The 14,547-nt window shown below is 33.9% G+C and overlaps 2 protein-coding genes across 2 annotated transcripts; one reads left to right on the forward strand and one right to left on the reverse strand.

Moving 5' to 3' along the window:
- The first annotated feature begins 904 nt into the window (after positions 1-904).
- RABA3 (RAB GTPase homolog A3) lies at positions 905-3,080 on the forward strand. The gene is made up of 2 exons (XM_059600638.2): positions 905-1,490; positions 2,502-3,080. Exons 1-2 carry the CDS (start codon positions 1,234-1,236, stop codon positions 2,953-2,955), a joined length of 711 nt encoding a protein of 236 aa, XP_059456621.2. The 5' UTR covers positions 905-1,233; the 3' UTR covers positions 2,956-3,080.
- A 5,545-nt stretch (positions 3,081-8,625) lies between these two features.
- On the reverse strand, positions 8,626-11,090 carry LOC132188530 (P-loop containing nucleoside triphosphate hydrolases superfamily protein). Its single transcript, XM_059603014.2, has one exon. The coding sequence runs from the start codon at positions 10,536-10,538 to the stop codon at positions 9,036-9,038; it is 1,503 nt and encodes a 500-aa protein (XP_059458997.2). The 5' UTR covers positions 10,539-11,090; the 3' UTR covers positions 8,626-9,035.
- Between the last annotated feature and the right edge of the window lie 3,457 nt (positions 11,091-14,547).

Raw genomic sequence — 14,547 nt, forward strand, 5'->3', positions numbered from 1 at the left:
AAGTTAACATTAATTATAACACACACTAACAATCATCACAAGTTACAAGAGGGCATCTAGGGTGTGTTTGATAAACTTTTTTTTGTTGGGATCCGGCTTACATGCTGTTATTAAAATAACAGCATGTATGCTGTAGTTGAATCAACGGTTAAGATTGAATTTTAAAGTTGACTTACTTTTATAAGTATTTAATAAGAGAGAGAAAATGAAAAAGAGATTTTGAAAAATTCAATCTTGACCGTTGATTCAACTACAGCATACATGCTGTTATTTTAATAACAGCATGTAAGCCAAATCTTTTTTGTTATGAGTTTTTTATTTGAGTAGTATAATAAGTTCTTGATGTGATATAAATGTAAAATAAGATGTTAAAAATAATAGTTTTGAAAAGATGATTTCTTTTGGGAGAAGTGAAAATAAAGGGAGAGGGGTTTGTCAAACGGTGCCAAGCCCCACCATTGTCGGTGCCTTGTCTTTGGCCTCTCTACTTTCTATGGTTCTCAAATATGCTTGTTGCTGCTGTAGGCATTGTTGAAGGCAGATTCACCATTTTCTTAGTCGGTGGGCTAAAAATCTAATGGATCGGACCATTTATTTTACTCATTTTTAATAGATTTTAAGCTTTTATTGCACTATATTGATTGTTTTAGGGTCTTTTGAGGCTAGAAATGTCACACATACTCTCAGATGTATACTTTCTTACGTAGTAGTAGAAAAGCACCATTAAATTTTGAATGGAACACGATTCAATTGTAATTATCGCGATCACTTTAAAAAGTATTCACTTAAAAATATGATAACCACAATGTGTATAGCATTTATCTTTATGAGTCTACTCCACCCATATTTCTTTTTTTTTCTTTTGACTTTAGTTGTTCCCTTCTCCCTCTACCTGTATTTGCTTAGAAAAACAAGAAATCCCCATTCCTAATCCAAACCTACTACAGCTTCTGGCAGACAGTGTGAGCCCAAAATCAGCCTCAAATCTTACTATATATAAAATAAAATAAAATAAATAAATAATGCATGGTACATCCACTGTGATAAAGCATTAAAGGGAAGACAAAGACAAGACCAAATTTCATACCTAGCTCTCTTTTTCATCACTGCCCCTTGAGAAGAACCCAAGCCCTATCTGCCTCTGCCTCATCTTTTCAATCTTTTTCCTCTTACCCTTCTGCTTCAAAAAGACGAAGACCAAGTTTGAAGCACAGTAGTGGTTACTGCATTGAAATGAATCAAGAAATGAGTGGGGTTGATGAGACGGAGAGCTACCAAGAGAGTGTGGCGGAGAAGATAGATTATGTGTTCAAGGTGGTGGTGATCGGAGACTCGGCGGTGGGGAAGAGTCAGCTCCTCTCCAGGTTTGCTAAGAACGAGTTCTGCATTGACTCCAAGTCAACTATTGGGGTTGAGTTCCAAACCAGGACTGTCACCATTAAGGGCAAAGTCATCAAGGCCCAGATCTGGGATACTGCTGGCCAAGAAAGGTTCAATTCTCTCTCCCGCCCACAAATTCTACCATTTCTTTTTCTTCTTTTTCTGTCTTTTCTCTGCTTCTGAGAGTTTGAATTTGAATGATAATGGAGGCACTGATCATATATATATATATATATATGACAAGATTTAGTCAAAGGTTAGTTGAAATTGTTACATCATTTGAGATAATTATGAAATAAAAGGTGATTTTTTTGCATTAATTCTCCATCAAATATTGGGAAATTTAGTATTATTGTGCTAAATTTGGATACCATAATTATTATCTAGAAGGGTAGCCATAGTTACACTTACACTCGATCAGTAAGTGGTATGTGTGTGAGGATTTTTCAATAATGTCAGTAGAAAAATAGTAGACATTTGTTTTTTTACTACTTTTGACAAGTGTCAGCGTGTAATTGGCAAGAAAAGTGTAGATGAGTATTAAATGCTTGTAATAACATTTCTCTTTAAAATATGTACTTTACATGAATTCAACCCGGATGGGCCGGGTGGCGGATGCTGAAACCAACTCCACATTTTAAAGTTTGGTGCATGCTTCACGTTTTAGGCCAAGAAATGATAGAGAAATGCAATAAAATTGATTTTGAATTTTTTTTTTTTCTCTCAGATTTTTACAGAATATTAACAGATTTTGAAATAAATAATGCAATAATTGACTACTTGGGGTAGGATGACAATTTGTGTTCGAGTGTCGGGTTCGGATTAAACTCTTCAACCCTAAGGTTTTTAACCCTCTAATTTTATACTGAGTTCGTGAGGCTTATCGAGATATAAGTATAAGATTATATAGGTTAATTGTAACTCGACTTATTTAATTAAACGAATCAGACTCCTCGACTTAAACTCTTTTAATTTCATGTTGGATTTGTGTGATAAATCGTGATAAAAGTTGTCGGCCATACTTGGGGTTTGGCATGAGTTTGACAATTTAAACAGGTTTTAATTAATGTGTTTTTCCATGGAACATGAATTTGTAATCTTTTTGTACCAATAATTCATAGGTACCGTGCCGTGACAAGTGCGTACTATAGGGGAGCACTAGGGGCCATGCTGGTGTACGACATTACCAAGAGGCCCAGCTTTGATCATGTGGCAAGGTGGGTGGAGGAGCTCCGGGCCCACGCCGATAATTCCATCGTGATCACACTGATTGGGAACAAAGCAGATCTTGTGGACCTGAGGGCCGTGCCCACGGAAGATGCTATTGAGTTTGCAGAGAATCAGGGCCTCTTCTTCTCTGAGACATCGGCCCTCAGCGGCGACAACGTGGACACTGCGTTTTTCAGGCTACTCGAGGAAATTTACGGTGTGGTTTCTAAAAAGACTTTGGAACGTGGCATTGCAAAATCCAACGGTGGTGATGCCGCGGCGCTCAAAGGATCCAAGATTGATATTATTTCGGGGGCTGAATTGGAAATTAGTGAGATGAAGAAATTGTCTGCATGCTCTTGTTAGAAAGAAAGAAAATCATGAATTTGAGCTATTTATTTATATCTTTATGTTCTTGTTGAAAGAACTTAGAAGCATCCTTCTAGGTTTTAATAGAATATACAAATTTGAATATGATTGAATTTGGTATATTCTTGGAATTGGATTTATATAGTTAAATTTCTATTTCTTTTTTTCATTTTTTTTAGAGATTCCTTAGTAAAAATGCTGGCTGCTAGATGGGCCGGATATCAAAAGCTCATCCTAGAGTTTAAAGCAGTCGTTTCGGCCAGCCTGAGCTAATGTTTTGACGGTAGTAATTCGGATTCACATGTTGGGTTTCAACCGTAATTTTTTTTTTTTTTTTTAAGGGAAAAACATTTAAGATTTATTTATGACTAATTTTCTGTTAACTCATGATTAATCTTCAGTTGTAACAATAGATCTGTTTTAGACAGACTCAACTCAATGCATAGATAGCTCATATTTCTCGGCCCATGGAGCAAAAACCCCATAACTCATCCTCCTCAACTCGCAAGGCAAGAAATTATTTACATTCTCACCCCAAAAGGCCATGACCATAATATACAGGAAAAATAAAGAAAAATCACAAGAGCTCACAAACACCACTGGAGGCCGCCTAAAGATTCTGGCTAGAGCATGAAAAAATCACGCGCAGGTGCGTGCGAGTCATGGTCTATCGTGGGGGGCCGGAATTAGAAGCGGCAGGTGCCGTTGGAAAGCAGGTGGGACCCGTGTGCGCGGATGATGGGCTCATGTCGAGGTGGGTTTGACAGAGGGACGTAGATCGAGTTTTAAACAGTTCGATCCAAGAGCCCCATCAACACCGGAAAAGGACACAGCATAAATGGAGGACTGCACACTCGGAGCGGTGGAGCTAGAGCTTCTAACAAAAGAGAAATAAGCAAAAAGAAAAGGTGCGGGGGGGAAGAGAGAACAAAGTTCTCCTATTTCAGCCGTATTAAAACATGGGTATAAGATTGGTCAATTTTAATCCGATTTATTTAATTTTGGGTTGGGTTCCTGTCAAGCTCGTGGGTCATATAAAAAATTGTTAGTCTTAAATGTTAGTCATTCTAAGGCATAGATATAAAATTATATAAATCAACCTTAATCAACTTCATCAATCATGTCAAAAATTGACCTTTAGCCATAGACATGTTACATGGCCACCCTCCCCCAAAAAAAGGGGCCAATCCCTGTCAATGGTAATTCACTAATTCTTCTTTTTTGTCATCTTTATAATATATGCACAAAGTTTGTAGTAGTTGCTCGGTCAATTTTAGTAGTTGTTTTTTTAATTTATTTTAAAGTGAAAAACTAACTCTTATATAAATACAGATGTTCTTAAAATTTATCTGTAGGATATTTTTGACATAGATGGAACCTCAGAAATAATATAATTTCCAGACAGAATATTTCTAGACAGGCTTTTCAGTTTCCCCCCCTAAAATAATACAACATTCTTAGTGTGACTTTAGGCTATAGTGCAAAAACATGCCTCCATGCTTTTTTGAAGCATGTTAAGGAAACAGAGTAGAACCCTCAAATAACCTAATTTGTCGGCAAATAATATTATATTCCATACAAATAAGGTAGTCTAGGTAGAATAGATCATCTTTAAGTATCAACATCAAGTGTTTCTTTAATCTCGGAGATACAAGATTGGGTTTGTTCTTTTTTCTTTTTCTTTTTTTTTTTTTTTTAAAAAAAAAAAAGTGAAAACTATTAGATCACCATTTGTTTTTAAAATTTGAACTAATATGAAAGAGTTAATTAAATTATTTAATCAAAATTTTAACACTCTCTTTGATGTCTGCTCAAACTTACATATAAACTATTTAATTATATTTAATCATTTAAATAATACTTTAAAACTTCTTTTGAACTATTTAATTAAACTAAGAGATAAACTATGAAATTAAGATTCAAACTCACAAACAAAATACAATTAAGAAACTTATCATAAAATAGAAAATTAAAACAAAAGGGTGAAAAAATAGAAAATAGAGACAGAAATTTTGGAGTGGCGTGGTGTTAAATACATACGTCCACTTCTAGTCAAAAAGGCTATTTTTCGCTCTCATTTTACTTAACATACGTACAAGACTCTATTTATAGATCTTACAAACAGTAATCTTATCATCCTCATTTATGATAAGGTCCTCTTAATATATATGTATATCCTTTAGTTTGTCTAGTAATATAGTAGAGGGTTGTTGGATTAGTACCAAAATTAGATGCTTAAAAATCAAACCAAACACAATTATGAATTAGGTATGATTGGTGACAACTATAAAGAGAACCCGAATCTACAACACTTAATCACTAAACAATAACAAAAACCTAAATGCGGGAAGGATTAGTTGTTACTTCTGAGGTTGTTTCGACAACCACCACAAAAATAATTTACTATTTAGCCTTTCATTCTTTGCAGTAAAAGGGTTCCATCTTTTGAGAAAAATAATAATGATGACGAGTGACATGTTACTTTCACCAATCTCACAGACAGCCGGGCATCATATCATATCATATCATATCATCATGACCCCATACTTTCTTTCGTTTCTCCTCTCTCATGGGTGTGCATGAGATTGTACTAACTATCACTTTTTAAATTTTATATAATATAACAAAAATAAATGGAAATAATTTGGAATAAGAATAAGCCGTCCATCTCATCTGCGGCGCTGTGGCAGAATATACGGTTGTCAGCCATATCCGACTGAGGCATTAAACTTTTAAATTAACGATAACAAAACCAGCTGGCCTGACTCACACAGTATGGGCCCCCCTATGATTCGACTTCTCATAAAATTAAATGTCCTACTTTAATTCTTGGTGAAGGAAAATTAACGGAGAGGAGGACAATGATTCTTTTACAATTGGGAAAAATATACTACCAGCTGTTGGCAATATTAGCTTTTTAATGTCTAAAAATACTAAAGTACCTTCTTAAATTATCGAAATGTATAAAAAAGATTATTTTGTTTTTTATTTTATATTCCTTTAATATCTTTATTTTTTTTAATAAATAAAATAATAAAATAATTATTAAAAAAAACCAAAAAATTATTGAAAAATATAAAAAAAATTAATGGGTGAATAAATACAAAAAAAAATAAAAAAAAATTTAGAATAAATAAATAATTAATCACTGTAGTTTGCCTAAATTATAAATTGCTTCATATCGTTTTAAAGTAAAATTAATGGGCGAATAAAAACAATTTTTTAACAGAATTTGACTCTAAGAACTAAATTGTTTTTTCTAGAATATCTCAAAAAACGTACCTTTGATTTTATTTTAATACGGCATGAATAGTCACTGTAGTTGACCTAAATTATTTATTTAGTAAAAACAAATATTTTTTCTTTTTTGTATTTATTCGCCATTTGTTTTTTTTTTTTACAATTATTTTATTATTTTATTTATTAAAAGAATATGGGTATTATAGGAATATAAAAAAAATAAGTGGCATTTTTTATATATTTTGGTAGTTTATGGGGCTATTTTAGTACATTTTGAACATTTGAGGGTTATATTGCAAATGACTAGTAGTTTGAAGAACTTTTTTATATTTTTCCCTTTACAATTAAAAAAAAAAAAATTGTATATATATATATTCCTAACAGTTTAAAAATGTCATATATTAAGTGATAAATTAAAAATGAGAATTTAATTTATTTTTATTAGAATCTTGTATTTTATGTTATAAATTTTTTTTGAGCTAAATATTATCTTTAATTTTTTGAAGAATAAGTGTCTCTTAAAAATTAAGAATTTTTTTGAGAGAATTTTTTTGATTGCATTGATAACATGCCATCTTTTCAATAGATAGCATTTTATAAACTGTTGGATGCAAGAAATTAGCTAAATTCAAATAAATGTAGCATCTAAAAAAAAAAACAATATAGTTAATAGAAAATACAAAGGTTCACAGAATTAGTTTGTTCAATTTGACATATATTAATAGTAACAACAATGAATTCAATTAGTTTGTCAAATTCGATGAATTCAACAAATGGATTCAATAATTGCACATAAAAGGTCAGCATTATAGGTAAGATGGTCGGCCTAATATATATATACAAAGAGAGATTGGTATTTTTTTCTTTTTCTTTTTTTTTTCTTTTCCGAAAATTCAATTCTTTTGTGAATTTGACACGGCAACGACATGTGTCTTTTCTGAATAATTCTAGAAGTTCCTTTTATGTCATTCTAAGAATGATGTGGCTCTTAAAATTACCATTTGATCAAAATCTAATAATGACCAATTACAAGTTCAATGGTAATTTTAAGAGCCACATCATTATTGAAAGAACATAAGAGTGACACATGTGAAACTTGTAGCATTACTTGTCTTTCCTTGCTTATTTTAGGATATGTATCAGAATTTGAATATATCCGGTTTAAACCCTAAAAAAATTGAAAAAAAAAACTATTTTTATAATTTTATTAGTTAGTAGAAACTAGAAAGTAGTTAATTGCTCTATTTAAGAAGGGATAATGATTAATTTCTACCATATCATACGCAATAAAAAGCCTTGAATGGCTGAGAACCACCCACCACAAAAAAAAAAAAAGCCCACTTGTAAAATATTTTATTTATTATTTTTAATAATTTTTGAGTTTGAGAATTGACCACAAAAACGTGTCCCTAGTTGCGACCAAACACAGCCTATGGGTAATAGTGGGGAAAACCACTGAAACGCACAAGTCGAGTAAATCGCATGTTTGTGATACATGGAGAAAGAAAATGAAGCAGTTTGGCTGAATCTGTCCCTAAAGACAAAACGACTTTATCAGTAAGGCCCATAAGTAAATCATCACCAATGATGAGAGCAACAAAATGAACTTCTTTTTCAAATAGAAAGAGAAATAGCACCCTTCCAAAAATTCGGAAAATGACCTTCCTACGTTACACATCACAAAGTTTTAGTGGTCTGTCCGTGACCAGCTTTATTACGTCTGTTTTAGACCGCAATTTGAAAATGTACGATTTAAAAATATAAATTTTGAAAGTGTTTGAGAAAATTACGGTTTGACATTTAAAATTACTGTTTAACCTTTACAATTGAACGTTTTCAAATCTCGCTTTATTAAAAACACAATCTCAAATAATTTATTTTTCTGCAATTTAGTTTAAAATTACACTTTTTGTTTATAAAATCACAATTTCAAGTGAGCCCTAATGCCTCTTTCTTTCCTAAAGGAAAAAAAAAAAATTGCATCTTATTGTTCAATCTCGCGTATATCTTTGTTAAGTTATTATGTTTTATCCTCCATTTGGTAAAAAAAAAAATTTAGATGATACACATAAAGATTAGAAAAGATATTATTAAATGTATTTGAATAAAAACCTTTACGAATGTACTTACAACAACTCCAACATTTTTCAAGAGGTAGTTCAATTGGCTGAGACCACGCCTAATAAAGCGAAAGTCATTCGTTTAAATCCCATTTTCCCTCTTGTGCGGACATGTAAAAAAAAAAAAAAAAAAAAACTCCAACATAAATTTCTCTTTAACAGTTTCATCATATCTATTCTCGGATCCCTTTTGGCACTCTTTTGTTGTTGCTTAAAATGGCATTAAATATAAAATTGAAAAACATTCCCCACTTGATTTGTTTCTTCACAAAGGAAAAATATAAAAATAAAATAAACATAATCAAAATGAACCAACTGTACACGGGAGCATGTACCATCTATTTAACTGTATCCTATTAACCATCAAACAAATATTGTGATATACATTCCCACGGGGCTACCTAACAAAGTAAAAAAAAAAAAACAAAAAACATTTGATGAAGGCAAAACACTTTTTGTTCAGGAAGAATAAACATCATAGAATCATATTCTAATTGGGGCATCTGCAAAGGCTCCAACCAATCAAATTCTGACACCAGTAAACTATGCCTGTGTTTGCATGTGAACAAGTAATCATAGCACCAATTGATGACGTCTAAAAGATATGCCGGCCTATCTGAATTTCATTCTGGTACCCCCATTGAAATATTGACACGTCCGAAACGGTGGTTTTTTTTTTTTTTTTGTCCCGAAACGTTTCGAAGTGTAGAGAATCATTCACCCGTCCTTCGGCGTCGAACCCGAATCGAACGAGTGAGAATGAGAGACCTTGTTGGTCTTCAATCTCAAGAAACCGTATAGTTTACGAAACTCCTTCACCGTATGACCCGTTTCGTTGCAAAAAGCCCCACCCGTTTCGCCCGCTTCCTCCACGGACTTCCTCGGCCCGCTATTCCCCAACCGCGGTCCGATTTTCCCGACCCCCCTCCCATCGCCGTCCGTTTGCAACGCAGTGATGACCGATTTTATAGCCCGGCTCGGCGAGTTCCGGTTCGCAATCATCAGCTCGCCGATCTCGGCCGGGCTCAAACTCGACCCGCTCTGGAAAATCTCCTCCACCTGAGAGAAAAGCTTGTGGTCCTTGACCCCCAGGTAGCTATTGGCCAAAGTTTTGAACGCCAAAAAATCACAGAGAGGAAAATGGATATGAACATCGATACGACCCGGTCTAAGTAGAGCCGGGTCAATGTGATCCTTGCAATTCATCGTGAAAACCATAACCCTCTCTTCTGCGCAGCACGAATTTAATATCCCATCCATGAAGTTCAACACGCCCGACAAGCTCACGGCCGTTGATTTCTCAATCAGAAACCGATCGAGGTCTTCCATAACAATGATAGACTTGCTCGTCGTTTGTAACAAAAGAAAATTCAGATCGGAATCGTTCAGAACCTTCGAAAGATCAATATCGTAGACATCGTAGGATAGGAAATTAGCCATCGCCGCCACAAAGCTCGACTTCCCAGTCCCGGAGGGGCCGTATAAGAGGAAGCTCCGCTTCCAAACGCGGCCTAGCCGGTGATAATACTGTTTGGCTTTGAGGAAGGATTCGAGGTCGGACTTCACCTTGTTTTTGAGATCGTCTTCCATGGCGATAGTGTCGAACGTCGAAGGGTGCGTGAAGGGAACGGATCTCCACCGTACGTGACCTGCACCGCGGCGATGAAGATGCTGATGATGAAGATCTTCGTCTTCGTCTGGGTGTTTGATATTCAGGTAGAGCTTCAAGTCCCGCTGCTTTCTCTGCTCGATTTCGTCGGCCACCGTGTGGATGTGCTGGAGATACGGCTTGAGGATTCTGCGCTTGTCGGCCTTTCTGACCTTCAACACGAAGCTTCTGCAACCGTTTTGTTCGACGTTGTCGCCGTTGGTCCAGGTTAGGACGGCACCGAGAAAGTTGTCCTCGACGGTCTGGTTGGGGTCGAGGCAGAGAACGATGTCGTGCGGCTTCTTCCCGGTGACTAGGTTGGTGAAGTCGGAATCTTCGAGGGTAGACAAGGAATTAAGATAAAGCGACACTTTCTTATAAAGCTGATTCTCCTGCATGCTCTCGTTGTATTCGGGGACTTTGAGGAACTGGTTCACATGAAAACAATCCTCGATCCATCTCCACCATTTCTTCACGATATAAATCAACCCCGTCTTGAAAAGAAGCACCCGAATCATCACGAGAAGACAAACAATTACGAATCCGAGAAGAATCAGGTTTCGCAGAACCATGGTGTCTTGTGAAATGGGGTTTTTTTTTTGTTTTTGTTTTTCCTAAAAAAGAGGTATGGACGGAAAGGGAATTTTAATGGGTGTTTTTATGTTCTTGGGAGAGGAAATCATATCTGTGGGTGGGCGACAGGAGAGAAAAAGATTTGATGGAGAAAAGGTAAAAGGGGAAGAAAAGGGGAAGGTTTAAAGAAAGAAAACGTGTGCGTGAAGAATTATGCATAGGGAAGAACACAGGGAATGAATGATTTGTATCTGAAAGCTACATCCCTATTCCAAAATTAAATAGGTAGACTGGCTACTTTCCGGCAACCTGGATACGTCAGAGAAGAGAGAAAGACGGAGAGAGGAAGACGAGGCTAAGAGACCTTCGGCTTCCATTTTTTAGAGGTTGGGAGTGATGAAATCTCTTTTATTTCTCCGTCATTTCCAGAAACTTTCCAGCCATGACGGAGATGGCTTTTTTCCTTTTTTCCTTTTTTCTTTTTTACCTATTTAAATTAGGTTACGTTCTTTAAGGCGTTTGGCTCTTCTTTAAGGATTCTTCCATATATGCCATCACATGCCAGTCTGCATATTTTCATTGCCACCTCAGCACTATTTTCCTTTTTCTTTTTTCTTTTTTCTTTTTTTTTTGGGTGAGTGCCAGGCCAGAGGGGTTGGAATTTTGAGTCGGCCACGGATCATTTGCGGGTCACCAAACAATAGATTTCGATACGCATCCAAAACCATTATTATTCCTTTTCCTTTATGATGTCTTTAATCATGCATTTGATCATATTAAGAGAATAATTTTGACTAATTATAAGATGATTTTCTTCAGAAGATGCTCAATTAGCATTCCATCAATGATCAATCAACTTGTATAGTCCGGGTCCTTTTTTTTTTTTTTTTTTCCCCACTGATATTGTTCGATCTGGGGTGGGCAGACCCCAGGATACAGTTCACCACCTTATTTAAAATCTCTAATAATTATTTGTAAATTAACTAGTTTAAAAAACCTTAATCCCAATTTTGTAAATTAATATTTTACTAATTTTGTGTAATAACACTGAATTTTTTTTTTTTTTTTTTTTAATTATGAATGTTGTGAGATTAAAAAAAAGGGTGGTGATATGATAGTTTAAAAAAATAAAAAAAATAAGAGATCTAATCAACTAATGAAAGTAGTAGGAGTTCCTTAGCACGCTTTTTAAACTTTAGATGCCTACACGAGCACGACTATATAATTATAATTAATATATAATAATAATAATAATAATATAAAGGCAATGTGAACATTGAATACGACTCCTTCTACGTGACCATCCAGTCACTCATCACTAATATAAAAAATTAAGATCCGTTTCTTTGTTTACGTATTTTTGAACAATTTTTTTTTTTGTTTTTAATTTGAAAAAGGTGTGTTGATGTCATATAAAAGTAAAAAGAGTAATGCTAAAAATTATATTTTTATTTTATAACTATTTTATCTAAAATTTTAATTAATCATTATATTTTTGTTTTTTTTTGACTTAAACCAAAAATTTTAACAAGCAAAACCCAATTACTTGTTTGATTGAATGAGCTATAACAACAAGTAGAGAAGCAATTTGAGATAGATTAGGGGGTTAGTGTGTAATATCTGAATATCCCTTTATATATTTTTCCATATCTATAAAGACCTGTTGACGAGTGACAGGCGACAACCAAGCCAATCTAGTTAACTAAAAGTAGTAGTTTCTTGTGGCTCAGATTTAATGGGCCAAATTTACTTATTCTAAGCCCCCTTTACGCGTACAGTGCGTGTACGACTTGGATGAGTCAAAAGTTTCAAAGTTGAAAATCGACGAAAGTGGTATACTTCCGATGTTTTTGTGAAACGACAATTTGGACCGACGACATCAACCTCCTATACCTTTGTTGTTCCTTTGCTGCTTTTTTTAATCAGACATTAGATTTTGTTCGATTCACTTCAAAAATGGTAGAGCTTGGCCTTACGAGGCAATTGAACGACGCAGTACTCGTCTCTCATTTGTTTCCTTTTATCTGTTTATCATTTTTGTCTCAGGTAAAATGTTTTATACTTTTATATACGTAGAAAGTCTACAGGATGATGTTATTTAATAAAGGACACTTTTAAGGAATAAGCCAGGTTTTATCTAAAGTGGTCGAATTTAACGTGAGAAATCTTTGTCAGTCTTCGATTTCTAATAGTTCTGCAAATTCTTTTGGTCACATGAATCGAAAGCTCATTGATCGATCTACACAACACAATAAAAATTAGCCGGAGGTCTCACACGCCCACACGCATCACCAAAAGTTTCTACCGACCTTGTCATGTGTGCCAAACGCACGACTCCACGCCCTACCGCGATGTTGACTACTTCAACCTTCTCTGTTTCCAAATGACAAGTCATTTAGAGACTTCATTTTTCTTTGTTATGTACGATAAGTCGTTTAGATGCCTTAATCAAGTTTTGTTGAAAATGACAAGTCGTTTAAGTTGATTATAATCATGACTGCCACCAACTCTAGTTGCCAGCTCCAGAGACTCTAGTTTTTTTTTTTTTTTTTTTTTTTGATATTATCTTCACCTACCATAATTTTTCTATAAATAGAAATCAACTGTATTGTAAACATTATCAAAGAATAAAAGCAAGATGTAACTATTTTAAGCTAAATTCTTTTTATATTTTTAGTAGCGGTTTATATAGTGTTTTGTTTGTTTATACTTTTATTTTTAAAACCCACAAACCAAAGATAAAGAATGGATGGGTAAAAAGATAACAGCCTTCAACACACATAGAGAGAGGACATTAGTGTTGAAATATAATAATTAGAAAAAAAGAAAAAAGGTTTGTGCTAACCGGCCAAGTTCAAGATAAGATGATAATAATTAATAAGAAGAGTCTGGAGATGAAATTTGAAATGGATCCGGGTTTCTGCATTATCCATATTTATCCGAATATCTATCCCTGTCTTTTTCTTTCTTTCTTCTGGGAAAATATCTCCGCGTGGGACGGATCACTTAACGGTCAATATTTTTTCGATATTTTAAGCGCGTACACCACCTGCCAAATTGCCAATGGCATTAGTCAAATGTTTACTAGTGATTAGTGGAGTCACGAATCAAGTTTCAAAGTCGAACAAGATAGTGGCATTCTTCCCACACCTGGACGGACGCCATCTACCACCTATATCTTTCTTCTTTGCATTTTTATTTTTATTATTATTATTTTTTTTTTTATGAGAGTAACGAAATATATTATAACTTTATCTCATAATATTTTATGTTGTTTATCTGATATTTTCAACTAATTAATTATTATTTTTATCTATTTTAACAAGAATCTTTTTGATGGTTGATTAGCCAGTATGAGATAAAACTACAGTTTCTAATTTTATTCCATTTTATATGAAACTTTAGAATTAGTTTGTTAATACTTTTTAAAGAATATTTGTTTTGTTTTTTTAACTGTGATGTGATATAAAAGCAAAAATAATTTAGTGTTTTAAGTGTTGGACTTTTTAAAAAGCATTAACAATAAAATGAGTAATGCTATAAGTCTTCTTAAATTCATCTCAATTGTGATGTGATTTTTAAAATTACCAATAAATTAAAAGTCAATAAATCACATCACAAATTTAACGGTAATTTTAAAAATCACATCACATTTGAGATGATTCTAAAAAAATTTATAGCATTATTTACTTTGGAAGAGATTTACTTCAAAATGGTAATGAGCCAAAATTAATTATTAGAACTTGGCCTTAAGAGACAATTGAGCGACACGATCATTAGTTGCCTTTATCTCTTTATCATGTCTGTCGCTATTTTTATGAGTCAGGTAAAATGTTTTATATATATATATATATATATATATGCAGAAAGCCTACAGGATGTTATTTAATAAGGACATTTTTATGAAGACAATCTTGTATACAGGAAGAAGCCAGGTTTTATCCAAAGGGTCGAATTTAACGGGAAAAGTAAAGTTGAATTATTAATTAATGATAACTTTCAAGTTGT

Source organism: Corylus avellana, chromosome 6, assembly GCF_965113065.1.
Source record: "Corylus avellana chromosome 6, dhCorAvel1.hap1.2, whole genome shotgun sequence".
Classification (NCBI taxonomy): Eukaryota; Viridiplantae; Streptophyta; class Magnoliopsida; order Fagales; family Betulaceae; genus Corylus; species Corylus avellana.